Source organism: Borostomias antarcticus (assembly GCF_949987555.1).
Source record: "Borostomias antarcticus genome assembly, chromosome: 24".
NCBI classification, from domain to species: Eukaryota; Metazoa; Chordata; class Actinopteri; order Stomiiformes; family Stomiidae; genus Borostomias; species Borostomias antarcticus.
In genome coordinates this window covers 7620517-7648137 of record NC_140257.1, presented here as the reverse complement: position 1 = coordinate 7648137, position 27621 = coordinate 7620517, and the positions used below count along the sequence as shown (strand labels likewise).

General features: G+C 41.7%; 2 protein-coding genes across 2 annotated transcripts in view; both read left to right on the top strand.

The window, feature by feature from the left end:
- Positions 1–846: 846 nt before the first annotated feature.
- Positions 847–19016, top strand: LOC311325108 (myosin heavy chain, fast skeletal muscle-like; the record flags this gene model as incomplete). Its single annotated transcript, XM_084457770.1, has 39 exons — positions 847–1053; positions 1274–1417; positions 1573–1729; positions 2050–2077; positions 2270–2378; positions 2599–2691; positions 2903–2966; positions 3131–3229; positions 5252–5355; positions 5490–5628; positions 6653–6771; positions 6995–7144; positions 7382–7552; positions 7762–8065; positions 8346–8410; positions 8633–8720; positions 8824–8941; positions 9132–9255; positions 9409–9545; positions 9889–10144; positions 10245–10487; positions 10614–10790; positions 10938–11083; positions 11462–11552; positions 11795–12184; positions 12757–12883; positions 14075–14193; positions 14460–14656; positions 14953–15136; positions 15416–15581; positions 15726–15850; positions 15950–16258; positions 17157–17360; positions 17445–17570; positions 17727–17897; positions 18008–18112; positions 18283–18378; positions 18711–18842; positions 18999–19016. 39 exons carry the CDS (start codon positions 847–849, stop codon positions 19014–19016), a joined length of 5802 nt encoding a protein of 1933 aa, XP_084313896.1.
- A 7785-nt stretch (positions 19017–26801) lies between these two features.
- LOC311325334 (myosin heavy chain, fast skeletal muscle-like) overlaps positions 26802–27621 on the top strand; it is a gene marked incomplete at both ends in the record, with an annotated part of 17457 nt that continues 16637 nt past the window's right edge. The window contains 3 exons of the mRNA XM_084458011.1: positions 26802–27008; positions 27229–27372; positions 27528–27621. The exon at positions 27528–27621 is cut by the window's right edge and continues 63 nt beyond it. Coding sequence (XP_084314137.1) covers positions 26802–27008; positions 27229–27372; positions 27528–27621 — 445 coding nt within the window. The remainder of the gene's footprint in view (positions 27009–27228; positions 27373–27527) is intronic.

Sequence of the window (27621 nt, the reverse complement as noted above, 5' to 3'; positions counted from 1 at the left end):
GATACATACTAGTGCAGACAATTTAAAGTTCAAGGACAGGATTTTATCTAAACTAAACTCAAAAATAGTTTGGAAACATTATTTTGGTCGATTATTTCTCCCCTTTAATAATACCAATTGGTATTGTATTTTATTTTGTTGGAAAGCCTGATTAGTCACCTTTACAATGAGGTACAACTTGTAAGGATCATGCATTCGTGGAATGAGCAACATAGCTAAACGTGTGGGTAGCACCCAAAAAAGTGCCAAAATCCACTGCAATATTCTTCTGTTGGTATTCACTCTTGTTTTGAGTTGCTTGGTGGATTGGATGATTGCACTCTCCCTATAACATTTAATTACTTTTACACTGTCAGGGACCTTAGTAGCGTGTGGAGGATCCATATGCACAAGAATATTGCAGGGGATTTTTGCACATTTTTGGGGGCCCCTACCCACACGTTTAGCTGTGTTGCTCATTCTACGAATGAACAATCCTTGCAAGTTGTACATCGTTGTAAATGTGACTAATCAGGCTTTCCAACTATATTTAAAAAACTACCAATTGGTATTATTAAAGGGGAGAAATAATCGACCGAAATAACATTTCCGAACTATTTTTGAGGAGTTTATATGAACTGACCGGAGAGATTTATCCAACAAAAATGACAAGATTTGTTCCATATTACCAATCTTTTGGACTTAATCATTTTAGTTGGACTGCCTTTTGTATGCCATTTATATGGCCAACATATAATCATTGTCGATGTGATAACACTCATCTGTAGTGTGCACCATTCAAGGCAAATATATTTCTCATTTTTCTCATGTTTATGTGTTATCTTTTTCTTCCAGTAAACCGCCACCATGAGTACGGACGCGGAGATGGCCCAGTACGGCCCAGCCGCCATCTACCTTCGTAAGGGTGAGAAGGAGAGGATTGAGGCTCAGAGCAGGCCATTCGATGCTAAGAATGCCTGCTTTGTGACTGACAAGGTAGATCTGTACCTCAAGGCAAAGATTATCACAAGGGACGCTGGGAAGGTTGAGGTGGAAATGGAACTGTCTAAGGAGGTAAGTCTATAAACTGACGTGTTCAGTTGGTTGGCAATTGTACAGAATCAACATGTTTAGTGGATTGTTGCTTTTAAACATTCCTACATACATGTAGGCCTCATTTCTGGTTAATACTTAATTCAGTTTTACCATTAAAGGATATTTAGTCACAACCTGTAGCATTTATTCAAATTTATTCAAAACTATTTTTGTCTTAACCCATATTTATTAATTTAAGGTGAAAACCTTCAAAGATGAGGAGATCTTCGAAATGAACCCCCCTAAGTTTGACAAGATTGAGGACATGGCCATGATGACCTACCTCAATGAAGCTTCTGTCCTGTATAACCTCAAAGAGCGTTATGCAGCATGGATGATCTACGTAAGAAAGACACGACATACACCTGCACAAATATATCCCATAATTGCATTCTTATATCTATACTGCATGTTGCCTGTTATATATCTTTTGATATCTGTAGACCATGCATGCACCATAATGTGTCTAATGTCCTGTCTCAATCCCTTCTGATGCAGACCTACTCTGGGCTCTTCTGTGCCACGGTGAACCCCTACAAGTGGCTCCCTGTGTACGACATGGTAGTGGTCAACGCCTACAGAGGGAAGAAGCGTATGGAGGCTCCACCCCACATCTTCTCTGTCTCTGACAACGCCTTCCAGAACATGTTGACTGGTACGAACAATCATTGATGGATGGAAGGATGGATATACAGTATGGAGGGATGGGTGAATGAATGGGCTGATGGATGGGGGGTGGATGGATGGATGGATGGATGGATGGATGGATGGATGGATGGATGGATGGATGGATGGATGGGTGGATGGATGGATGGATGGATGGATGGATGGATGGATGGATGGATGGATGGATGGATGGATGGATGGATGGATGGATAGGTGGATAGATGGGAGGAGATGTTGATAAATGGTATAATGAATGTACTTCATGATGATGCTATTCTTGACACCTCTTACATATTTCTTTACTTGCAGACAGGGAGAACCAGTCTATCCTGATCACGTAAGTTTAACATGCAATTTTGAATTGATTATTAGTTTGTTAAAACTTACCAGTTTGTAGTCAGAATCAAGTGTTTCACTGTAGCACGCAAATTATATGATAATACCTATCTTGAGACATTTGCCAATACTTTGATTTGAAAATGTCTTACACTGAGACTAAAATAAACCAATTTTCTATCCCATAAACCAGTGGAGAATCCGGTGCTGGAAAGACTGTCAACACTAAGCGTGTCATCCAGTTCTTTGCCACCATTGCTGTATCTGGGGGTGAAAAGAAGAAGGAGACTGGCAAAATTAAGGCAAGTCCTTAGAATTTCTGGGGTGGCAGTAGCCCTGCAGTTATAAAAGAGAGACAGCTACCAAAAGGTAATTCATTTTTTCAGGGAACATTGTGGGTTATTTTCTGGCTGCTAGACTGTTCCAGGTTTCAGTACTGTGGCCGTGTTATGCTGTTCACAGCTGTTCTTGTCCTGCCTACTGAGTTACAATGTAACTGACCAACGTGCTCTTTTCTCTCAGGGTTCCCTTGAGGATCAGATCATTGCAGCTAACCCTCTGCTGGAGGCTTATGGTAATGCCAAGACAGTGAGGAACGACAATTCGTCTCGCTTTGTAAGTTTGGGGGGACAAGATTATATATTATAGCACATGCTCTTTCTAATACATTCCCTATCATGATGATATAGTACAGCATACTACCAGCAGTACTGTAGCAGTACTGTAATTGCCAAAATGTTGCAAATCAAAGTGTAAATACTGTGTGCTAATCTGGCAATTGTATTTATTTTCTGACCCTCTGGTATTTCCCCATGCTGTACATTAGGGTAAATTCATCAGGATTCACTTCCAAAATACCGGCAAACTGGCCAGTGCTGACATTGAAACTTGTAAGTTGTCTTGGATTGCTTCTCAGTTCTTCACTAAATACACAAGGATATTACACCAGATTGTTGGCCTAAATGTAGACAAAAATTACTATGACTATTGGTTTCCTACTTCAGATTCAAATTGCTCTCTCTCTCTCCTTCCCTCTCTCTCTCTCTCCCTCCAGACCTGCTGGAGAAGTCCAGAGTGAGCTTCCAGCTGCCCGATGAGAGAGGCTACCACATCTTCTACCAGATGATGACCAACCACAAGCCTGAGATTGTTGGTAAGATGAAGCAGAGTGCAAAGAACCAGTGCCCACTACTACTACTACTACTACTACTACTATTACTATTACTACTACTACTACTACTACTACTACTAATAATAATAATAATAATAATACACTATAATAATTACATTAATTACATTAATAATTACTTTAATATAGCTCCTTTCCTGCAAAAACGCAGCTCAAATTTCTTTACAATAAAGAAATTATATGCAAAAGTGCTTCACATAAAAATAGACCTAACATGACCATAACAACAGGGATAGAGTGCCATAGTTCATGTAAAATCAGATGGAAGATGAAAGACACTGAATAATAATCCCTAAGCAGAGCCTCGATCTTGATGCTCAATCAGCAGATCTTTCATACTCGGCAGAACTTTGTCTGCAAAACCCTTTATTTACTGATATATAGATATTATAATGTATAGTATATAGTTGTTGGCAGGGTGCATGACTACAGTTCCCTGAAGTAGGGGAACGAGATACAACACACTTCTGTGGGAAAAACACTGGCGTAAGAGCTTTGGAATACATCTGAACAGGCTAATTGCCACAGTACTGTATGTTGGCAAAATAGTTTTGAGTTACACCCGAGCAGGCTAATTACTGTCTAGTGTGTAGCAGTGGCATCTGGTGGGTCCTAGAACCGGGTAAGCCAGGACCAGTGAAGCAGGCGCGCAGCGCAAACAGTTTTTTGGGGCTGCGCTTTCAAAGCATGCCCTGATGGGAGGTTTCACAGCACCAGAAGGGCGCTGAGCAGTGGCATTTTTATATATAAAAAACATACAGGAAAATGACAGTAGCCTAGGCTACTGATGTTTTTTAACATGTCAACAAAGGCCAATAATTTGACAGCGAGCGAATAAGAGGGCAATATTTAGGTCGAAACAAACAAGCTTTTAGGGACACACTAAATAAACTACAGAGCCATTATATGACAACAATGGCCAAGCACCACGAAGAGGAATGACAGAATGATAAAATGCACCCCCTTAGGGCACATCACTCAATAGCCCACTCGCCTACTTCACTGATCATTGTTTAGTCTACTATTAGCCTACTAGGCTACTAGGCCTATTAGCCCAACGCTCCAGGAAGCAAAGTCTCGAGTGCTGATTAAATCTAGGCAAAGCAAAACGCACAGCCATAACAACTGGTAATTAATCACAAAAGACCTACCTCTTCGTAACCCAAACTGGTTTAATACACTTCATTTTGGAATCAACTTTCAACAAATACTCAAGATCTCTGTTTTCCATGTTCATTGATGCTGACAGTAGCCAGATAGCTAAAGTGGGTAACATGATTGACAGGCGATGTGAATGACGGGACAGTTATGACAAGTTTTGATTGGATAAACCGTCCCAATGTTAAAATGTCAATGGGAATTCCAATGTAAGCACTTTGAGAGCTACACCCACTTTTAAGCATTTTGACAAATTACAGATTAGGTTACATTTCGACTGATGACGACATTTTTCGCGGTTTTGTATGTGTGGGCTAATTTGATTGGTTGATTTTTCATTTGGTCTTGATTTCCGTGAGACAGAATCCTTTTACCTGGCCTACAATGTTAAGTGAATGACGAGCTAGTAAGACCGCTGCCAACGGACCGTTACGTGGCCTGTATTTTCATGAGGACTGTAGGAGGCGACGGAGCACTACCAAAACGCTAAACACGGATGAAAATGAAGCAATATGGCAGAATACAAGTCGCATTTAAGTCAAAAACAGTCTGAAAGTCGATTTTAGTACCTTCTTTCACTGAAAGAAAGCGCACAAATCAAGTTTTATTTGGATTTGTATGGGTAAGCCAGGCTTACCCTGGCTTATAGGAGCAATTGCCACTGGTGTGTAGAGATGAACAGCCCTACCAATATATATGCTGCTGCAGTAAAGGGTGTTTAAGATCCACTGGTGTTGCAGCTGATCATTCTGGCACATTTCAGCAAGCAGTGCTTATAGTTGCATTATAGTTCTATACAAGCTGCTTTTCATTCTTCGTTCTCCACAGAAATGACACTCATCACCACCAACCCCTATGACTACCCCATGATCAGCCAGGGTCAGATCACTGTGGCCAGTATCGATGACAAGGTGGAGCTGGACGCCACAGACGTGAGTCACTGAAAGTACAATACAACAATTGAAAATAAAAAAGGCGTAGCATAAATGCAGTCATTAAGTCCCTCCACCTGGCACACTTGAGTTGATCTTACTTGTTTACATCTAACATTAACTTCCTCCTCCAGGATGCTATTGACATCTTGGGCTTCACCCTTGAAGACAAGCAGAGCATCTACAAGCTGACTGGTGCTGTCATGCAACATGGCAACATGCACTTCAAGCAGAAGCAGCGTGAGGAGCAGGCTGAGCCAGATGGCACAGAGGGTGAGTCCCACTTCAAGTCCCAAGGTTCTCAAAAATCTCTATCAAATTCTTTCTTTCTACTTGCTATTTAACTAGAAATGGTGCTTGGAGAGCACAGACCTCCGCCCATGAATGCATTTCATGGCTGTGTGCGCGCACACATGCGTGCGAACAGGACATGTTTGGTATTGCTGCAGTTGTTATGTCACAAGCTTTATGCACGTCAAAACCCCCCCCATTGAGAAATAATTTTTGGCTCCTAAGCCCAAGTCGGCAGAGTTAGTTCCCTCGCTTATTTTTAGCCTGGAAAAATAAATGTCTCAGTCCAAAAAATGACTGGAAGTGAATGGACAGCTGTGTTTGGGCAGCTCTGTGGCCCCTTGGGTCGCCGTCGGTGGGCGGTAGTGCGGTGCACTCCGTGCTCTCCCACCGCACACCCCAGTTCAAACCTCGTGTCTCTAGCGCCCCCACACAGGGATCTGCATCCGTTCTAAGTTTTGTTTTCATTTGTGGATCCAGGCCGTGATTTGGATCTGCTCCAAAATGTAACGGTTACTAATTCAGCCCATGCTACACCCCTTCGCCAAGGTTCATGAAAATTGGTCAGGTAGTTTTTGTGTAATCCTGCTGGGAAATAAACGGGCGGAGTTCCCCCGCTTATTTTTACCCTGGAGAAATAAGCGGTCCTGAGCCTACGTGAATGGCCTGCCTGGCTGTGTTTGGGAGGCCTGTGGACCCGCCCTGTGAGTTTCATGAAAATCGGTCCAGTAGTTTTTGTGTTATCCTGGTCCAAAAAATGAATGGTGGTGAAAGGCCGGCCGTGTTTGGGCAGCTCGTGGACCCGCCCCGTGATTCAGATCCATTCCAAAATGTTCGACCACACTACACCCATCCACCGAGTTTCGTGAAAATCGGTCCAGTAGTGTCCACAAATGCCACTGAAAACATTACCTCTCACCATGCGCTGTCGCCAGGGTGGAGGTAATAATTCAATTGTGATCATTGTATCCCTCCTCAAACTCTATTTACTCCTCTCTCCCTCTAGTGGCTGATAAAATCTGCTACCTTCTGGGTCTGAACTCAGCTGACTTGCTGAAAGCCATTTGCTACCCCAGAGTGAAGGTCGGCAATGAGTATGTGACCAAGGGTCAGACAGTGCCTCAGGTAAGGTGTATGTCAAACCTGAGAGGTACACATTTGCTGAAAGAAAATAGTTTACTGCTTATTTCTTTAAATACTCAATATATGCTGTTACAAAGTAACTGGAATGGTCCTTTTCATGTTCCTATAGTTCTTCTAGTATCAATACAAGGCAAAATGCAGACTATATGATAAAGTACATTAGTGTAATAAAGTGGAACCAACTCATGGCATTGTCATTACACAGGTGAATAATTCAGTGAGCGCTCTGGCCAAGTCCATCTATGAGAGGATGTTCTTGTGGATGGTCATCCGCATCAACACGATGTTGGACACCAAGCAAGCAAGGAACTTCTTCATCGGCGTGCTCGACATTGCCGGTTTTGAGATCTTTAACGTGAGTTTGGTATTGCTATGGGATTGTTCAGGGTTGTGACCATATTTGGTAAAATAAATCCTGTTCTATTATTAATGAACTCATAAGTGAACAATTTGCACTTCTTCTTTTTGTTTGTTTGTTACACATGAATACAGAAATTTATGAGTAAATTTAAGAGTAAATTAAGTCAAGATAAAAAAGCAATACATGGAGGGTATCTAAACAAAGATTATCTCTCAAATTGTGAATCTACAGTTCAACAGCATGGAGCAGCTGTGCATCAACTTCACCAATGAGAAACTGCAACAGTTCTTCAACCACACCATGTTCGTCCTGGAGCAAGAGGAGTACAAGAAGGAGGGCATCGTCTGGGCATTCATTGACTTTGGCATGGACTTGGCTGCCTGCATTGAGCTTATTGAGAAGGTTAAAACTATAACACTACAACTTTTGGGCTTTGCAAGTATAGTGGGTACATTTAAGGCAACTGAATAGTATCATAATAATCACAGATATTATCATATTGATAACACAATTCTGTAATTTATACATAAATATCAGACACATTTGGACAAGGCACTAGTTTGTTGTATGTAAACAGACATTTGTCTGATCAAAATGTGTTTCTTACACAGCCAATGGGCATTTTCTCCATCCTTGAAGAGGAGTGCATGTTCCCCAAGGCTTCAGACACGACCTTCAAGAACAAGCTGTACGATCAGCATCTTGGCAAGAACAAGGCCTTTGAGAAGCCTAAACCTTCAAAGACCAAAGCCGAGGCCCACTTCTCCCTGGTCCACTACGCAGGTACAGTGGACTACAACATCAATGGCTGGCTGGACAAGAACAAGGACCCCCTGAACGACTCTGTGCTTCAGCTGTACCAGAAGGCCTCAATAAAAGTGATGACCGTTCTCTACGTTGCTGCTCCACCTGAAGGTTTGTACATTTTCAATCTCCTCAAAGCAAAATGGATATAAGAACCTTTTCTTCCCTAAGGGTCACTTTGAAGTAAGTGAGATAGACAATTCAAGTGTTCAGAGTGAAAATGTTTGTGTAAAGGAACTTGTTGAAAAACACAGAATATGTTTTTAAATAATTTAATAAACACATTTAATTGATTGTTTGTGAATTACAAGAAAACTTAACATGACTTAAATATAAATATTGTATCACATTATCATGTACATTATTATTCTTTAACTCTTGATACTCATAGACACTACAAAGAAAGGAGGCAAGAAGAAGGGAGGTTCCATGCAGACTGTGTCCTCTCAGTTCAGAGTGAGTGAACTTTTCTATCTAATTTCAAGGTACATTTGTGATGTTTTATGCCATGATTTTGTCTAATGGTTATTCATAACAAGCTACTAATCTTTCCATACTTTATATTGAAATGTATTTACAGAATCAACTAATCAGCTAATTAGGTCTAGTTGCAATCTAGCTCGTCAACTCCATTATCAATGGTATCTGAGAAAACTGCCCTTTGGAACACCCTTACAGGAGAACTTGGGCAAGCTGATGACCAACTTGAGGAGCACCCACCCTCATTTTGTGCGCTGCCTGATCCCCAATGAGTCTAAGACTCCAGGTATAAATCACACTTTACAAATTATTTTACTTCTAAATTGTCATTTAAATGAAATCTTAATTTCTAAAAACAGAAAAAAATCATCATTATCTTTTGTTTCCAGGTCTGATGGAGAACTTCCTGGTTATCCACCAGCTGAGGTGTAACGGTGTGCTGGAGGGTATTAGGATCTGCAGAAAGGGCTTCCCCAGCAGAATCGTCTATGCTGACTTCAAGCAAAGGTACAGATACACACACAAACGTTCGTGCACAAACACATACAAAAACACAAAGTTCATGTAGAAAGGCACAGGCACATTTGCACATGAATACACACACAAACATACTGTACGTATGCACTCCCACAAACACCTTTTCATCCTTAACATTTAAAACCAAACTAATCAATATTCAATATTTCTCTCTACACAGATACAAAGTATTGAATGCCAGTGTCATCCCCGAAGGCCAGTTCATTGACAACAAGAAGGCTTCTGAGAAGCTGCTTGGGTCCATTGATGTGAATCATGAGGAATACAAGTTTGGACACACCAAGGTAAGATACCACATATTCAGGCTATGAAATACAAGCAACAACAAACACCCAACACAATAGCATTTCACCCATTCAATCAAATTAAACTCAACTTTGTGTCATACGGTACTTTTACCTTGTTTACTTCATCTGTGTATTCTACCTGTGCATCAGGTGTTCTTCAAAGCTGGTCTGCTGGGTGTCCTTGAGGAGATGAGAGATGAGAAGCTTGCTAAACTGGTAACCATGACACAGGCTCTCGCCCGCGGTTACCTGATGAGGAGGGAGTTTGTGAAGATGATGGCGAGGAGGTGAGAGGGAGCTTATAATGTCTTTTTAACCTTTGTTTTACCACAAACCTAAATTAGTTGTGCAATTTCCCCCCTCAGGGATCAATAAAGTCATCCTACTCCTACTGCTACTTATGCCAACAGAAAATATGTTGTACTACAATATTACAATGCTTTGAATTACCAAAATATTATCATTCCGGGTGTTAGGATTTTAACTTTGATGGTAATTTTGATGGAAATATTTTACATATCTTACACATTATATATACATACCGGTATCAGAGGATAGATTGCATTCATCACATCAGATCCAATGTGTATTGACCTTAACATTCACTGTGGCGCTCTTTCTTGTGATCAGAGAGTCCGTCTACTCCATCCAGTACAATATCCGCTCATTCATGAATGTTAAGCACTGGCCATGGATGAAGGTGTACTACAAGATCAAGCCTCTTCTGCAGAGTGCTGAGACAGAGAAGGAGCTGGCCAACATGAAGGAGGATTATGAGAAATGCAAAGTCGCCCTTGCCAAGGCTGAAGCTCGCAAGAAGGAGCTGGAGGAGAAAATGGTGTCCATGCTGCAGGAGAAGAACGATCTGGCTCTTGCAGTTGCATCTGTGAGTGAGCTACAGTACACAAGCACATGCATTCAAAAATAACCACCAATATCGAATAGAATTGAACACTAATCTTTTCTCCACTGTGTTTGCCTCCCAGGAAGCAGAGAATCTGAACGATGCTGAGGAGAGATGCGAGGGTCTGATCAAGAGCAAGATCCAGCTGGAGGCCAAAGTCAAAGAGACAACCGAGAGGCTGGAGGATGAAGAGGAGATGAACGCAGAGCTGACGGCCAAGAAAAGGAAGCTGGAGGATGAGTGCTCTGAGTTGAAGAAAGACATTGATGATCTGGAGCTTACCTTGGCCAAAGTGGAGAAGGAGAAACACGCCACTGAGAACAAGGTTTCAACAGCTCAAAATCTTTTCAATAGCAAAGCAGTAGTTTGTTCAAAAACACAGCCAAACAGTAATGAAGTTAAGCTCTTCCATGAACTGACCATCATTTCCCTTCGTTCTTGACTTGTCCAGGTTAAAAACCTGACAGAGGAGATGGCTGCCCAAGACGAGAGCGTTGCCAAGTTGACCAAGGAGAAGAAAGCCCTGCAAGAGGCCCACCAGCAGACACTGGATGACCTGCAGGCAGAGGAGGACAAAGTCAACACTCTGACCAAGGCCAAGACCAAGCTGGAACAGCAAGTCGACGACGTGAGTCATCTTATAGGATGTCTTGCACATTAGGGGCAGTTCTAACTATGCCTCTTCATGAATCGCTTATTGTTATCCTCATGAATGCTATCAATATGAACCTGTTATCACCAAAGGTGGGTGAAAATCATGTGTTTTTTTCTCCAGCTGGAAGGTTCTCTGGAGCAAGAGAAGAAGCTCCGTATGGACCTGGAGAGAAGCAAGAGAAAGCTGGAGGGAGACCTGAAACTGGCCCAGGAAACCATCATGGACCTGGAGAATGACAAGCAGCAGTCTGATGAGAAGATCAAGAAGTAAGTACAAATACTTTTCAGAGATCATTTGAGACATTTTTGACTGATTAAATTAACTTGAATTCCAACCATCATTACAATGAAAGTGGGTTTAGTTTTGAATTACAAGACTCCAAAATTGTAAATGTGTGAAAGCAAAATAAATGTACTGGAACAGTCAATTTGGTCATGTTCTTTGACAAGCTGCCCTATTGTGATGATACTTTTTGTCCCTTGGCCCTTACTAAATGTTTTCAGAAATTATATCACCCAGGACACTGGCAACTAGCACGTCACATCAAAATTGTCGTAGACCCCTGGTGTAGTGAATGGTTGGACTCTGCCGTCACAATAGCACAGTAACTAAACGTTTGTCATTGATTCATTATTGCTCCATAGGAAGGACTTTGAGACCAGCCAGCTCCTCAGCAAGATTGAGGATGAGCAGTCTCTGGGAGCCCAGCTGCAGAAGAAGATCAAGGAACTTCAGGTACCGTGTAGTTACTGAGCCCTAGTACAGTCATGATCATTATGATTCCTGAAAAAAATTATCCTACATTTGATAGCGCTGTCCTTGCTTCTGAGACGTTCAGCCGGTTTGACTTTGGGTTGACTTCACCCTTATTTGCCCCCTGTCTTCTACTGAAGACCAGAATTAAAGAGTTAAATTAATTTCTTTGGCAGCCATGATTTGTTAGAAGAGTACTTCTGAGTTTTTAATCTCTACTTTAGGCTCGTATTGAGGAGCTGGAGGAGGAGATCGAGGCTGAGCGTGCTGCCAGGGCCAAGGTGGAGAAGCAGAGGGCTGATCTGTCCAGGGAACTTGAGGAGATCAGCGAGAGGCTGGAGGAAGCAGGAGGCGCCACTGCTTCTCAGATTGAGATGAACAAGAAGCGTGAGGCTGAGTTCCAGAAACTGAGACGTGATCTGGAGGAGTCCACCCTGCAACACGAGTCCACGGCTTCTGCCCTGAGGAAGAAGCAGGCTGACAGTGTGGCAGAGCTGGGTGAGCAGATCGACAACCTGCAGCGCGTCAAGCAGAAGCTGGAGAAAGAGAAGAGCGAGTACAAGATGGAGGTTGACGACCTCTCCTCTAACATGGAAGCAGTTGCCAAGGCTAAGGTCAGTGATAATTCAATATTGTGATTTATTACATGCAGTAACATTTCTGCACCAAGCAGAAATAATAGGTAAAGCTGCAGAGTTCCCACATAGAAGATAATTGTAGGGTGCCAAGAGGAGGCTTGTGAAAAGCAAATGTTATGGTAGCTCCACTGATTAGTATCAATGCAAACCAGACTCATCCTTCATAGCAAATACAGTATGTGTGTATTTAATTACATAACATGAGAAACTGGTGTATTACAAATACCTGGTAGGGAATCAAAGTCCTCTTCCTCCTCAGAAAAATAAATTAATTCATGTAATTTCTTGTGTTAAAACAAATGTGACAGGACTGCACAGTGTAATTAAAGCATATCCCTTTACCATGTTTGTACTTTATTAGCATAACATTTGTACTTTATTTTTATATTTGCATTGTATTATATGATACTGTATTGTACTGTAATTGTATTTATTATTTATGTAATCAAGGTGTCATTGAAAAAGAAAGCTTGCTCTCAACTGGCCTCCTTGACTAAATAAAGGTGATACTAATAATAATGTCTGTAAACATGGTGTTTGACCCACAGGGCAATCTAGAGAAGATGGCGCGCACCCTTGAGGATCAGCTCAGCGAGATCAAGACTAAGAATGATGAGAATCTTCGCCAGAACACTGACATCAGCGCACAGAGAGCCAGACTCCTGACTGAGAACGGTAAAATGAATAAATCAAGAACAAAGATGTATTGCATCTCATTACCAATTTTCAATTCAAACCCTTATTTAGCCAGGGGAAACACATTGAGACCAGGGGTGAGAACATTTCCACAAACAAGCAATACAATCATAAAAAAGCAGAACAAATACACTCATAAAAACAATGCAAAAACAATAAACAACAATGTATAGAGATAAAATATGTATAATTTAACCAAAGCAAACACAAGCATCTAATCCAGTTTTAGTCATCATTTGTTGAAAGTCACCCATTGAGGGGTACTGTACAGTATCGAGTGTCTTGCAGCTCATTCCATGCTCTGGGAGTCCAGTATCTACAGTAAAAGCAGTCTTCCCTAGCTCAGTTTTGACTTGAGGGATCTCAAGAACCAACCAGTCCTGGGACCTTGTCTGGTAATGTCCAGAGCACCATGTGATGAGTGATGTCAGGTAACTAGGTTGTTTCTGTAAGATCGCTTTGTAAACATACAGGTACAAATTATGCATTCTCCTAGCGGACAAGGATGGCCACCCCACTGACTGATACAGGTGACAATGGTGTGTTCTAAAATAATTACCTGTAATAAAACTAAGTGCTGAGTGGTAAACCATGTCAAGCTCATAGTCTAGAACTGACAGGAAAGTTGATTTTACTAAAAGTTTCCTTAATTGTCACGCGAGATACTTGGATATTTCTATACAAGAATCCAAGTTTCACTCTCAGCTTTTTTGTTATTTCATCAACATGCATTTGAAAAGACAGTTTTTCATCAATACACTAATAATAGATAATAATAGCAGATAAAATAATTACTTTCCTTAAAGGAGCGTTAACTAGAACATGCTATATATTTAGTTTTAGCTGCATTTAAAACCAGTTTAAGCTCCAGGAGTGAGCCTTGAATGAAGTGAAGGCTGTCTGCAAAATAAACAATTCTCCTTCCATTGACCAGGTAGCTGGGTTTAGCACTGTGTTGTCTGTATAAAAGTGCACCTTACAACCATTTTAAAGAGATAATGTTATTTATAACACATATAAATTATAATACACCTTTGATGATTCATAAAATCCATATACAGATGCATGGACCACATGATTCAGTTTAATGTATGAGAGGGGGAAAAGCATAAATTTGGAAAACGTCTGTGATGTTCTTTGCCTGATGAGAGCTCCATTCATTCCCTGCAGGTGAGTTTGGACGCCAGCTGGAGGAGAAGGAAGCCTTGGTGTCCCAGTTGACCAGAGGCAAGCAGGCCTACACCCAGCAGATTGAGGAGCTCAAGAGGCTTGTTGAGGAGGAGGTCAAGGTGAGGCTCTAAAACAAGTTGAACTATGGAGTCAGGTTCACCAACTATGTCAGTGACTTAATGTGACTATTAGACACAGTTTCTCTCTCATTGAGTCCTTTTTCGTAGTGTCTTGTTTAATTTGTCATGCTTCCTCCTATTCTATATGTATGTGACGTATTTCATGTAGTTTTGATGACTCAGTGAAATATGAACTTGAAAGTATACATTTATGTAGTTTTCAGTAAATTGAACTAGAACACTCTCTCGTTTTCTTCTCTTCCAAGGCTAAGAACGCTCTGGCGCACGGTGTCCAATCTGCTCGCCATGACTGTGACTTGCTGAGGGAGCAGTTTGAGGAGGAGCAGGAGGCCAAGGCAGAGCTGCAACGCGGCATGTCCAAGGCTAACTCTGAGGTGGCTCAGTGGAGATCCAAGTATGAGACTGATGCCATCCAGAGGACAGAGGAGCTGGAGGAGGCCAAGTAAGTACAGTACATGGACCCACAAGGCCTTCCCCAAGAGAAGTTATATTGGCCGGCTTTACCGAACGAGTTAAGAAGCACTTAACTGAGTTAAGAAGCTTCTTAACTCCAAAGTACTTCTTAACTCCCATGCAAAGTGTTGCTTAAGAAGGTTCTTTATCGGGAAACTCGGCCATTGTCGTTCCCGTTGGGGAAGTAGGTTGTTAAGAAGAATTGTGATGTCAGGCTACTTATGGAACTAGTAATCTTTCCATCAGGACAGAGCACCTTCACAATGCCTCTTTTGTCCCAAACAGGAAGAAGCTGGCTCAGCGTCTCCAGGAGGCTGAGGAGACCATCGAGGCCACCAACTCCAAGTGTGCCTCTTTGGAGAAGACCAAGCAGAGGCTGCAGGGAGAGGTGGAAGACCTCATGATTGACGTTGAGAGGGCCAACGCATTGGCCGCCAACCTGGACAAGAAGCAGAGGAACTTTGACAAGGTGAGAAAGATTATACCACAACTAAGTTTCAATAAGGTGAAAGGATAGTTTATTGGCAATCGTTGGTCCAAATGCTTTACTAGATGGCATGGAAAAGGGACCTGAATCAGCAATTGGAGGGTTGAGGGGCTTAAGAGTGATTTTAAAACATTCTACTATTGTGCTGTTGGTTCATAACGACCTCAATGGCAAATGTAGTCATTATAATTTTCTAAATGCAATTCCAACATTGGCATCAGTGTGTAAACCTGCTTTTGTATGTGCTTCCTCCTACTGTAGGTTCTGGCAGAGTGGAAGCAGAAGTTTGAGGAGGGTCAGGCTGAGCTGGAGGGAGCTCAGAAGGAGGCTCGTTCTCTCAGCACAGAACTCTTCAAGATGAAGAACTCCTACGAGGAGGCTCTTGACCAACTGGAGACTCTGAAGAGAGAAAACAAGAACTTGCAACGTGAGCTAAATGTAGTGCATGATGCTTTTAGTACAGTATTTTTCACAGAACAACCCAAAGTAGTGGAATGGTTTCTCATTTAATAACTCAATTGTGCTGTGGATTAGTTATGTTCATGTAAAATGTTTCTGTTTCAAATCACAGAGGAGATCTCTGACCTGACCGAGCAGATCGGAGAGACTGGCAAGAGCATCCATGAACTGGAGAAGGCCAAGAAGACAGTGGAGACAGAGAAGGCTGAGATCCAAACTGCGTTGGAGGAGGCTGAGGTACAACTAAAATTAGAAAACTAGAATACAGTTTAATTTGGAAATAATGAATATCGTCACAGTTCTTATATAACAAAGTGATTACTTCCATTTATTCAGGGAACACTGGAGCATGAGGAGTCCAAGATCCTGCGTGTGCAGCTGGAGCTGAACCAGATCAAGGGTGAGGTGGACAGGAAGCTGGCAGAGAAGGATGAGGAAATGGAACAGATCAAGAGAAACAGCCAGAGGGTGATTGAGTCCATGCAGAGCACCCTGGATTCTGAGGTCCGCAGCAGGAACGACGCCCTGAGAGTGAAGAAGAAGATGGAGGGAGACCTGAACGAGATGGAGGTCCAGCTGAGCCATGCTAACCGCCAAGCAGCAGAGGCCCAGAAGCAGCTGAGGAATGTGCAGGGACAGCTCAAGGTACTGGGAATCTTTATAATAATGATTACACTGCAGAGAAGAACATAAAACTGCTTTCAGGCCAGTAATTCTGGCCTAGATTGGGTCATATCCTACATTTAAAGCTACAGTATGTACCTCTGCGCTATGAGCATGAGCTCCAAGCTAGTAGTGAGGAAAATTCCATCTGCCAGGGTAAATTCAGTCTTCTTCAACCCTAATGGTTTGTGGGTCTGGGTACGCCCAAATTCCCATAAGGCCATAGAAGAATGCCCATTGTTGGCGATTGGATCTTGTGCATGCATGCACACTTTGAACCAGGTGTGGCCACACCTCTCCAAACATGTTTTCCCATTACATACTTAATCCTCTTTGTTCCTTGAGGAACATAAGAATGCAACAATCTGCTTCCATCTGGTCCTGCCCTGTGCAGCACGTTGTGCCTCGCCCCAAGTTAGGTTAGCCATTTTCATTTCAGAGGTCACAGTTCTTCGACAAATTGTTTTTGGCCTCCCTTGTTTCTTCTTTCCAGGTTCTATCTCCAGGCTACTTTGGGAATACAGTCCTGGTCCATTCTGAGGACATGACCTAGACATTGGAGCCGGCACTGTTTAATTTCCAGCACTACACTGCGACAGTTTTTATTTTTATACAGGTCCTCATTGGAAATCCTTTCCGGCCAGAAGATGCAACATTTCCTACGGAGACATCCATTGTGGAATGCATTGATCTTGTTCATGTCATTCTCAACAACTCGCCAGCTTTCTGAGCCGTACAGCAGAACTGACTTAACATTGCTGTTATACATTCTCATCTTGTTTTTTTTCCCATAGACACACACATATACAGACAAAGCTGCTAGAGTACTAGACAACTTAGATTATGTGTAGTAAATAATATGTCATATCTGTGTTTCTAGGATGCCCAGTTGCACCTGGACGATGCTGTCCGTGCTGCAGAGGACATGAAGGAGCAGGCAGCCATGGTGGACCGCAGAAACGGTCTGATGGTGGCTGAGATTGAGGAGCTGAGAGCGGCTCTTGAGCAGACAGAGAGAGGCCGCAAAGTGGCTGAGCAGGAGCTGGTGGACGCCAGTGAGAGAGTGGGACTGTTGCATTCCCAGGTGCTAACACACAGACACAGATAAAGCCAACAAACATTCATAATGGAAGCTATCTTTCAACTTATCATTGTTTAATCCTTCCAGAACACCAGCCTGTTGAACAGCAAGAAGAAGCTTGAGGGTGACCTGGTGCAGGTGCAAGGAGAGGTGGATGACACCGTCCAGGAGGCCAGGAATGCTGAGGAGAAGGCTAAGAAGGCCATCACTGATGTGAGTCTGGATAAGTTTAATCTGTATGCATCTTTCACCCTCATCACACTGTACTGTTTGCTAACCTATCTACTTTTACCAGCCATAGCCTATAGCTATGCTGACTTACCTAGCAGTACTTCTCCACCTCACCCAAGCTGTGTTCTGTGGTTGCAGGCAGCCATGATGGCTGAAGAGCTGAAGAAGGAGCAGGACACCAGCTCTCACCTTGAGAGGATGAAGAAGAATCTTGAGGTGACAGTCAAGGACCTTCAGCACCGTCTGGATGAGGCTGAGAACCTGGCCATGAAGGGTGGCAAGAAGCAGCTCCAGAAACTGGAGAGCAGGGTGAGTTAATAGCAGTGGTAGAATTACCTGAGTTGCCTTGAATGGGGTAAAACGTTTTTATGGCATGTAATTGATAAAATCTTCTCAATGAGCTCATGTTCTCCATGCAGGTGCGTGAGCTGGAGGGAGAGATTGATGCTGAACAGAGGAGAGGCGCAGACGCAATCAAGGGAGTCCGCAAGTACGAGCGCAGAGTCAAGGAGCTGACATACCAGGTAACAACTCACACTCCAATACACTCCTCATTATACAGACATCATATATGTATGTGAACATAATACTGCATATATATTTTTGCATAAATGTGTGTGTGTATATATATATATATATATATATATATATACACATATTTAGTTATAATTTCTTAATGTCCTATCTGCTTTAGACTGAGGAGGATAAGAAGAACATGGCCAGACTTCAGGACCTTGTGGACAAGCTGCAGCTTAAAGTGAAGGCCTACAAGAGACAGGCTGAGGAGGCTGTAAGTCACACACTAAAGAGTTCAACCTGCATTGCAGGTTTAACCTGAAATCACAATGTTTTAGAGTTCCATCGAAACCTTTAACTAGGGGCTCCATTCATGTCAAATACTTGAGCTTGATGGAGTTTGCCCTGTAAAGGAAAAAGTGCAGTAGTCACAAAAGTTTAAGTCCACCCTCAAATCAAGCCATTATCATTTAAAATGAAACATTAGGCATTTGACCTTACTACCAAGTAGAATAGAATGCAAATTCTCTAAGTTACACAACTTGATCGTCATTCTGCAACTACTGCATTTTGGGATGCTGATGTTTTCCTCTCAATATCTCCCAGGAGGAGCAAGCCAACGGCCACATGTCCAAGTTCAGGAAGGTTCAGCATGAGCTGGAGGAGGCTGAGGAGCGTGCTGACATCGCTGAGTCTCAGGTCAACAAGCTCAGAACCAAGAGCCGTGACTCTGGAAAGGTAAGGGTTCGTTTGCTGTTGGCTAAACTTGAACCATGTCCTACTGGAACCACTGCTTCAAATTATAGTTTACAAAAATGCATATTTTTTCTGGATCTTTTCTGCAAAAAGAAGCTGATAACTAATGCCCTCTTTTTTTTTCTTTCCTTCTCTCAGGCAAAGGAAGCTGAATAAACATGACAAGAGCCTGTCACACATTACTATGGCTGATAAAATATGAGTTTCATGGTGAATGTTTGAGAATTTTCTGAAATAAAGTAAGCAAGAATGCACCTAATGAATTTGTGGTTTTGTAACAAGAACAGCTCAGTAGTGTAAACAAAGAGGTTACTTAAATTCACTGAAGCTTCTTTATTGCTTCATGATGAAACACCTACTGTACAGCAACTAAAAGCATATCTTTAAAACTTTCAACTACAAACACAGAATACACCCCTGGAAGCAGTTGACCTAAAAATCACCAAAAGTTTTGCAATGACTGAAGGTGGATATCAACCAAGCCAACAGTCAGATGAAAACAGAATGCTTTCTAAACCGTCAAGCTGCTTCAGTTTGGTGGGGCTGCATTTTCGACTCTGGTCTGGAGTCATGAGGAGGTGATGCGAGCTCATGAGGGCCTACTCTGAGAAACATGGAGGTATTAGAGAAACTGTCTCCCAACATGTCAGGACGTTGGGAGGAAATTAGCCAATCAGCATATAGTGGAGTTTTCATTCAGGAGAAGGGGGAGCAGGCAGAAGTTCAAGACAATGAGAATAAAGATGGTACTGCTGCTGCATTTTAAACATACTGTATCTGGCAAACATGTAGAATAATGATCAGCATTTTCATTGTTGATAGCCATGACATTGAGAGGCTGTACTTAACATGGAGATTAAGCCTTTCCTTTTTGGTTATTAAGTTTATTAAGTATTAAGTTTTTGGTTATTGATTTTCACTATTATACAAAGCACTCATTAGACAGAGATTCAAATGACAACACTGCATAAGAAAACAGCACAAAACAAAGAACAACAACTAGAAAGGGTGCTTGGAGAGCACAGGGCTCCGCCCATTAATGCATTTTGGTGGTGTAATCGAGTTGAAATGGTTAAACTCACTCAAATATAGCACACTTTGCACCATTGAAGAGTAAGCTTTTTGGTGGTGTACCTGATTGTGGTGTTTATGAGACATACTTGAACATACTTGTGTAATTCAATCATTTCAATCAGCATGATTGATAATAACAGAAGACATAAGTTACAAAACTATATACAGATATTCCTCTGGGGTTTAAAAAGTACGGGCACTAGCCCAGTGTCCATGCCTCTGGGAGGGGAAGGAGGGCACTAGCCAGTGTCCATGCCTCTGGGAGGGGAAGAAGGGCACTAGCCCAGTGTCCATGCCTCTGGGAGGGGAAGGAGGGCACTAGCCCAGTGTCCATGCCTCGGGGAGGGGTAGCAGGGGCGTCATGCAACCCAAAAAAACGAGGGGGCACGAGATAGTGAAGCACGCGCGCGCAGCGTTCGTGCGAGGCTTTATGCGTGTCATGCCGAAATTTGTCACTTGATGCAAGCAATAGTGCAATTCCTTGTGTTTCCACAAAACAAAACACAGAACGCAAGCTCTCGAGTCATGTTGGAGCTTGCGTTCACAACGAAGCTTGCATTGTTTACGCCGACTATGAATCAGGCGTGCGCAGTGCGTGCGACATTTTAGTGTTTTTTGTGCATTTTTGCAGTTTAAAATCAGGACACAGCACACTACCAGTTGTCAATTAAACTAAGCGGTAGCGTTCTTTCAAGGACTTTCAAAATAAACATAAGGGAAAACAAATCTACTTTTTTTTTTACTCACTTGGCATTGGTCCGAATGATATAGCCTACTGTATACTGAGGTATGAAGTATATTGAATCTGATATACTGAATAGCCTAATATTTGGAGGACCTGTTCATCAGTTAAGGATAACCTTAATCTAAAATGCAAGCAGACCATGAAAACGTGTTTATCTGAGACGAGGCGAGAGGGGGCTTCCAGGTCCAGTGTTAATTTGAAATAAACCAAATCCACCGGGAAAGAGGGTGTTTGGCTTTTTGAAAGAGGCTATGGTGGCTTTTCGAGGTGGTCTATGACATAATTCAAATAATACATTCAGCTCAGTAGAGAAAATAATCATAGCTCCGCATTGGAAAATGTAATGGTAAACAAACAATAACGGAAATGTAAAAAAAAAAAAAAAAAAAAAAAATCTGAGGGGGCACGTGCCCCCTCAAGTTCTATAGGCATGAAGCCTCTGGCTTATAGCAGGGCTGCCAAGTTTGACCAAAAACTTGGAGTGAGATTTATCACCTTCCCCGTTAATTTTATTGTCGGGCGAGTTGTTGACGGTGGGGGGATGGATAATTTGGGGGGATTGAGCCAGTGCAAAGATGCCAGGGGTGATTTCCACACTCCCATCAGGATCCTGGCAGCACTGTTCTGGATGTACTGGAGCTTTTGTGGGAGGAAGAGGATGAGTACTTTTTCTTTCCTTTTTTTCTTGAGTTACTTATATTTATTTAGCTTTTTATGTATAAGACTTAAATTTATTTATTTTGATTTAATGTATATTTCTGTAATTCCACTGTTGCTTTGGCAATATGAACATTTGTTCTTTCGTGCCAATAAAGCCCATTGAATTGAATTGAATTGAGAGAGAGGAGGAGGAGAGAGGAGGATGAGACAGAGAGAGAGAGAAGGAGGAGGAGAGAGGATGAGCCAGAGAGAGAGAGAGAGAGGAGGAGGAGCCAGAGAGAGAGGAGGAGGAGAGGCCGGCCGGCCCGCCTCCTCCTCCTCTTTCTCTGGCTCCTCCTCCTTCCCTCACTCTCTCTGGCTCATCCTCCTCCTCCTCCTCTCTCTCTCTGGCTCATCCTCCTCCTCCTCCTCTCTCTGGCTCATCCTCCTCCTCCTCTCTCTCTGGCTCATCCTCCTCCTCTCTCTCACTGGCTCATCCTCCTCCTCCTCCTCTCTCTGGTGTGAGTGGAGGAGGAGGAGCCAGAGAGAGGAGGAGGAAGAATTGCCCTGAATTCTGCACCTTTGGTCGTGAGGCGGGTTCGATCCACCCGATCCCCCCCTGGCTATGGGCCTGTAGTATGTAGGGGTTGGTCATTTCTCCGCGTGAGAATTGTTATGTGTGGCGTGAGAGCGTGAGAAGAGGCTGAAATGAGTGTGTCTCACGCTCAATGCGTGAGACTTGGCAGCCCTGCTTATAGTCTACTTCTCCACCTCGAGCTTCACCTTTTCCATCTTAATAGCCTGTTTTCTCTCTAGTTCCTCTTGTACATAACATTGTCTACTCCAACCTGAAACTATTAAAAACTATAGCCTACATTTGCTTTATTTAAGCATCCCTTGCCAGTCTCATGGGATTGCAGCTGAAAGAATAAGATGTACGCCTATAGCCTAGATATAGGCTACAATTGCTTTACACGCCCTAAGAATAGGAATAGCCCATTGATCTAGCCTACGAGGAAAATAATAAAACTTAGCCAGTTCATATTTCTATAATATTGCTCCTCTTCTGTAAAATGCGGTGGACGGAACTTGGTTATGCATATTGTTTGCCTTGTACATGGCCATGTCCGAATACTCATACTAAGGTCATATTGGTCATTTCGTGCAAATACCTCCCCTTTTACCGTGAACGCGCTCATAGCTAGATTGGACCAGCTGGGTAGACTTAACGAGTTGATAGCCACCGCCATGGTACAGTTTATCTGTGATTGCAGTTGTTTGGTTTACTCAAGTGAGCTAGCTTCATAGTACAGGGCCCTGGTCTAGTTGACTGTTTTACAACTTGGAGACACCCAGTGGCAGTGGTCACTCTAGCCCTATAAGTGCCCGCCACCCCCGCAAATACGCTCCCATTTCATTGGTGCTTTGGACATTGGTGTTGAGATACAGTATAGGTATTTGGCCTGGAACATAACACCTGGAAGAGTCAATCCTTGCCTTGGCCTTTTATAGTCATTAAAAGTGAGGCCAAGAAGGGTGCTATTTCAAATCCCAAATTAGATGTTTGCACTGCTGAATGAATAAATAATTTTTTGTGGAGTAGGCTGTTTTGCAACTAAGACATACTCAGTGGTGACCATTTAGTCCTATAAATCACCCCCACCCCCACAGATACCCCCACAATTCAGGCATTGCTGCTGGGATATTTGGCCTGGAACATAAACCCTGGAAGATTTTTGGTCTTGGCTTCGATTTATGGGGAAGGTCATTAAATTGAGCAATTATCGTGGAGAAACAGAACATGTTGTAACCCTGTTAGGTGGCAACCAGTAGAAATGTGACACCGTTAACTATGGCATCTTTAATTTGTTGTCTCTAAGTAATAGCTGACCAGCAAGCCAGGATTGATGTTGTCAGGCCTAAGCCATTACTTAAGTAGTAAAATGACCCAATACATTATATTGTGATACGAATTATGTCTTACAATCCGCACTCTTGAATGGAACAAGTGAATCAACATACACAAAACTACTGTGGATAGGACAATTAATACGTAAATAGCAACTCACTGTAGCACACTGACACTGATTCTTGAGCAAGTATTCTTTCTATAGTATGTCTGGATCTTAAAACAACAAACAACATGAAGCCCAAAATCCAGAGTTGGGGAAAGAGCCACACTGCTGCTTTACCTAGTTAGCTTTGAGTTAACTCTGTTTACTATAATATCATTCAAAACATATTTTTTGTTATTTTAGGGTTGAACTCCACTTTGGATTTGATATTGTACACACTATGGGGCTATTAACCTGCAGACTATGGGTAAACACGATGTGTAATCTCAGAGCGGATGTTTAAATTGATAGTGCGGTCAGTGAAATAGTTCTGTCTCAAATGTCACTGTTGTTTCAACATTTTGGTTTGCAAATAGCCTACATTTCACATGAGAGTATACTGAGACCAAGTAAGATGAAACCATGAGTTTCCCATCTCGGAAAAAGCTACACATCCATTGTAATGAAATTTGGTCCAGATGAAAATGTCTTTCTAGCTCAATACTTAAGTGAAATGATGGTCTCTGTATCAGGTTCATGTTAGACATAGCCTACTGCAACTAGGGCTAAATTTCCAAAATAGCCTACTTATCTTTTAACATTCAGAATCATGCTGTTTATGTCCCTGGTTTCAATGTCATTAAAGACGATGTAACCTTTGGAAACGTTTCCAAGCCATAACATAATCTCTGCCATGTCTAATAGATACTGTTGGTGTTGTTGGTATTTCCGAGCAAAGTTGCATATCATCACTTTAATAGATTTATCCATCAATATTTTGTAGTTATAGCACCACCAGATCAGCGTTGTGAGACCATCCTGATCACATGAGCTCACTATCTGTTCCATCTGGCACGCTGGTTACCACCATAGGCCATAGGATTACTCACCTTGGGTAGACATGAGTTGATGAGTTTCATTATTATAGGATATGCTGTCTCTGATTTATAATTATTTATGTGATAGGCCACCCCCATTTAAAAGTTATTTGGTTAATAGTGGTCATGTTTGAGATACATAGTCTTTATATGTTTTTGAAGAACACAGTCTGTAGGTTTTGTGCAGATTGGTCCAAAGATTTAGTAGGAAATGTTTAATATGTGCTTTTCAAAAAATTCAAATGGCAGAAAATCTATCATGGTGGACCATGATGGTGATTCTAAGTCAAATGGTCTGGTAGTCACGGACTTTCACAAAGTTTCATCAAATTTAATGTTTTTGACCATTTATAAGCATCACCATGTAGTAAATTGGCAAACTGTGTCAGGTGAGGTCTGGCCTATCTGAATAGAGACAAAACAAAAAATGTGTCACTGTTCCTGTTTTTCACTTGCTAGTCCTCCAGGTCTTCCTCTTATTTGTGAGTTCTTTTATCAAATACATTAATACATGCTTGTTTTTACTTTATCAGAATTGCTGAATGCAGAAATGCTTGAGGAGAAATTGCCATAATAAGGGAAATCATCTATTTCCATATTGATCTTTAAATATTGTTTGAAAAAAAGACTTTGTCTTGTTAGTAAACGTTTTCCACAGTTAGTCTATTTATAGGACCATACAAATTAATTTGTGAAATGATCAGAATTGTCAAATTGTGTACATAAAAGATAATATTAACACATGAAAGCACTGTGGAACACTGTTGCAATTTCTATCATCAAAGAAAATATAGAGAGCCAGAGAGCGGAAAGGAGGGAGGGAGGGAGAAGGAGGGAGGGGGTCAAAGTCAGATCATTTAGGCAATAGACTCACTTCCACTTCCTTGAGGAGAGTGGTCCACAATTAGCTCCTGCTTGCTTGGCACTCTGCAGCAGATATAAGGAGATCCAGAGACCAGCATCCATGGACAGATACTGTAGCTTCAACCTCTGTGGTAAGACCCTCTAACTCTTTGCACTCTTCATTCACAGTGTTATTATTGGTATCTTGACTTATCGTATATCTCTTAATCTTATTAACACTTAATATGTGTGCACTAAATTTGTTAGCTGCATTTTGTATACTTTGTTATGTCCTAGTACACAGAGATATCACATGTGTATACTATACATAAAACACATACAATGCATGTTAACTAAATTACCTCTTGGGATCATAACGCTCATACCTATATCTGGTAATACTTCAATAATATTCTTGATTATTTAAGAGATCCAATCAGACTCAAGAGTACCCCATGAGGTGAACTCTTAAACACATCTGGTTTCACAGACATGGTTTAAGCCTTGTTCCAGACTAAAATGAGTGTTTGAGCAGTCTTAATTCAGTGACTTGTGCAGATTTACAGTATCTTAAGATGGTAAAAGATGTATTCTGTTCTAGATCAAACAAAGCCGACTGAAGGATTAGAGTTACTCTCGGACTAAATTGAAGCTTAAATTAATCATTCATTGAGGCAAGGTCTACTCCTGGCTTAATCTATGCCCTGTCTGTGAAAACTTTGTCTCATTTGAATTATGTATGTAATTTAAGTTTTCATTTTTGGGTTAAATTGTGTGTTTACTCACAACATCCAAATCTTTTCCAGTGTCCACTAAGGTATTGTTTCATCTGGGAGGGGAAGACAAGGTGAGATGTTGTAATGATACATACTAGTGCAGACAATTTAAAGTTCAAGGACAGGATTTTATCTAAACTAAACTCAAAAATAGTTTGGAAACATTATTTTGGTCGATTATTTCTCCCCTTTAATAATACCAATTGGTATTGTATTTTATTTTGTTGGAAAGCCTGATTAGTCACCTTTACAATGAGGTACAACTTGTAAGGATCATGCATTCGTGGAATGAGCAACATAGCTAAACGTGTGGGTAGCACCCAAAAAAGTGCCAAAATCCACTGCAATATTCTTCTGTTGGTATTCACTCTTGTTTTGAGTTGCTTGGTGGATTGGATGATTGCACTCTCCCTATAACATTTAATTACTTTTACACTGTCAGGGACCTTAGTAGCGTGTGGAGGATCCATATGCACAAGAATATTGCAGGGGATTTTTGCACATTTTTGGGGGCCCCTACCCACACGTTTAGCTGTGTTGCTCATTCTACGAATGAACAATCCTTGCAAGTTGTACATCGTTGTAAATGTGACTAATCAGGCTTTCCAACTATATTTAAAAAACTACCAATTGGTATTATTAAAGGGGAGAAATAATCGACCGAAATAACATTTCCGAACTATTTTTGAGGAGTTTATATGAACTGACCGGAGAGATTTATCCAACAAAAATGACAAGATTTGTTCCATATTACCAATCTTTTGGACTTAATCATTTTAGTTGGACTGCCTTTTGTATGCCATTTATATGGCCAACATATAATCATTGTCGATGTGATAACACTCATCTGTAGTGTGCACCATTCAAGGCAAATATATTTCTCATTTTTCTCATGTTTATGTGTTATCTTTTTCTTCCAGTAAACCGCCACCATGAGTACGGACGCGGAGATGGCCCAGTACGGCCCAGCCGCCATCTACCTTCGTAAGGGTGAGAAGGAGAGGATTGAGGCTCAGAGCAGGCCATTCGATGCTAAGAATGCCTGCTTTGTGACTGACAAGGTAGATCTGTACCTCAAGGCAAAGATTATCACAAGGGACGCTGGGAAGGTTGAGGTGGAAATGGAACTGTCTAAGGAGGTAAGTCTATAAACTGACGTGTTCAGTTGGTTGGCAATTGTACAGAATCAACATGTTTAGTGGATTGTTGCTTTTAAACATTCCTACATACATGTAGGCCTCATTTCTGGTTAATACTTAATTCAGTTTTACCATTAAAGGATATTTAGTCACAACCTGTAGCATTTATTCAAATTTATTCAAAACTATTTTTGTCTTAACCCATATTTATTAATTTAAGGTGAAAACCTTCAAAGATGAGGAGATCTTCGAAATGAACCCCCCTAAGTTTGACAAGATTGAGGACATGGCCATGATGACCTACCTCAATGAAGCTTCTGTCCTGTATAACCTCAAAGAGCGTTATGCAGCATGGATGATCTACGTAAGAAAGACACGACATACACCTGCACAAATATATCCCATAATTGCATTCTTATATCTATACTGCATGTTGCCTGCTATATATCTTTTGATATCTGTAGACCATGCATGCACCATAATGTGTCTAATGTCCTGTCTCAATCCCTTCTGATGCAGACCTACTCTGGGCTCTTCTGTGCCACGGTGAACCCCTACAAGTGGCTCCCTGTGTACGACATGGTAGTGGTCAACGCCTACAGAGGGAAGAAGC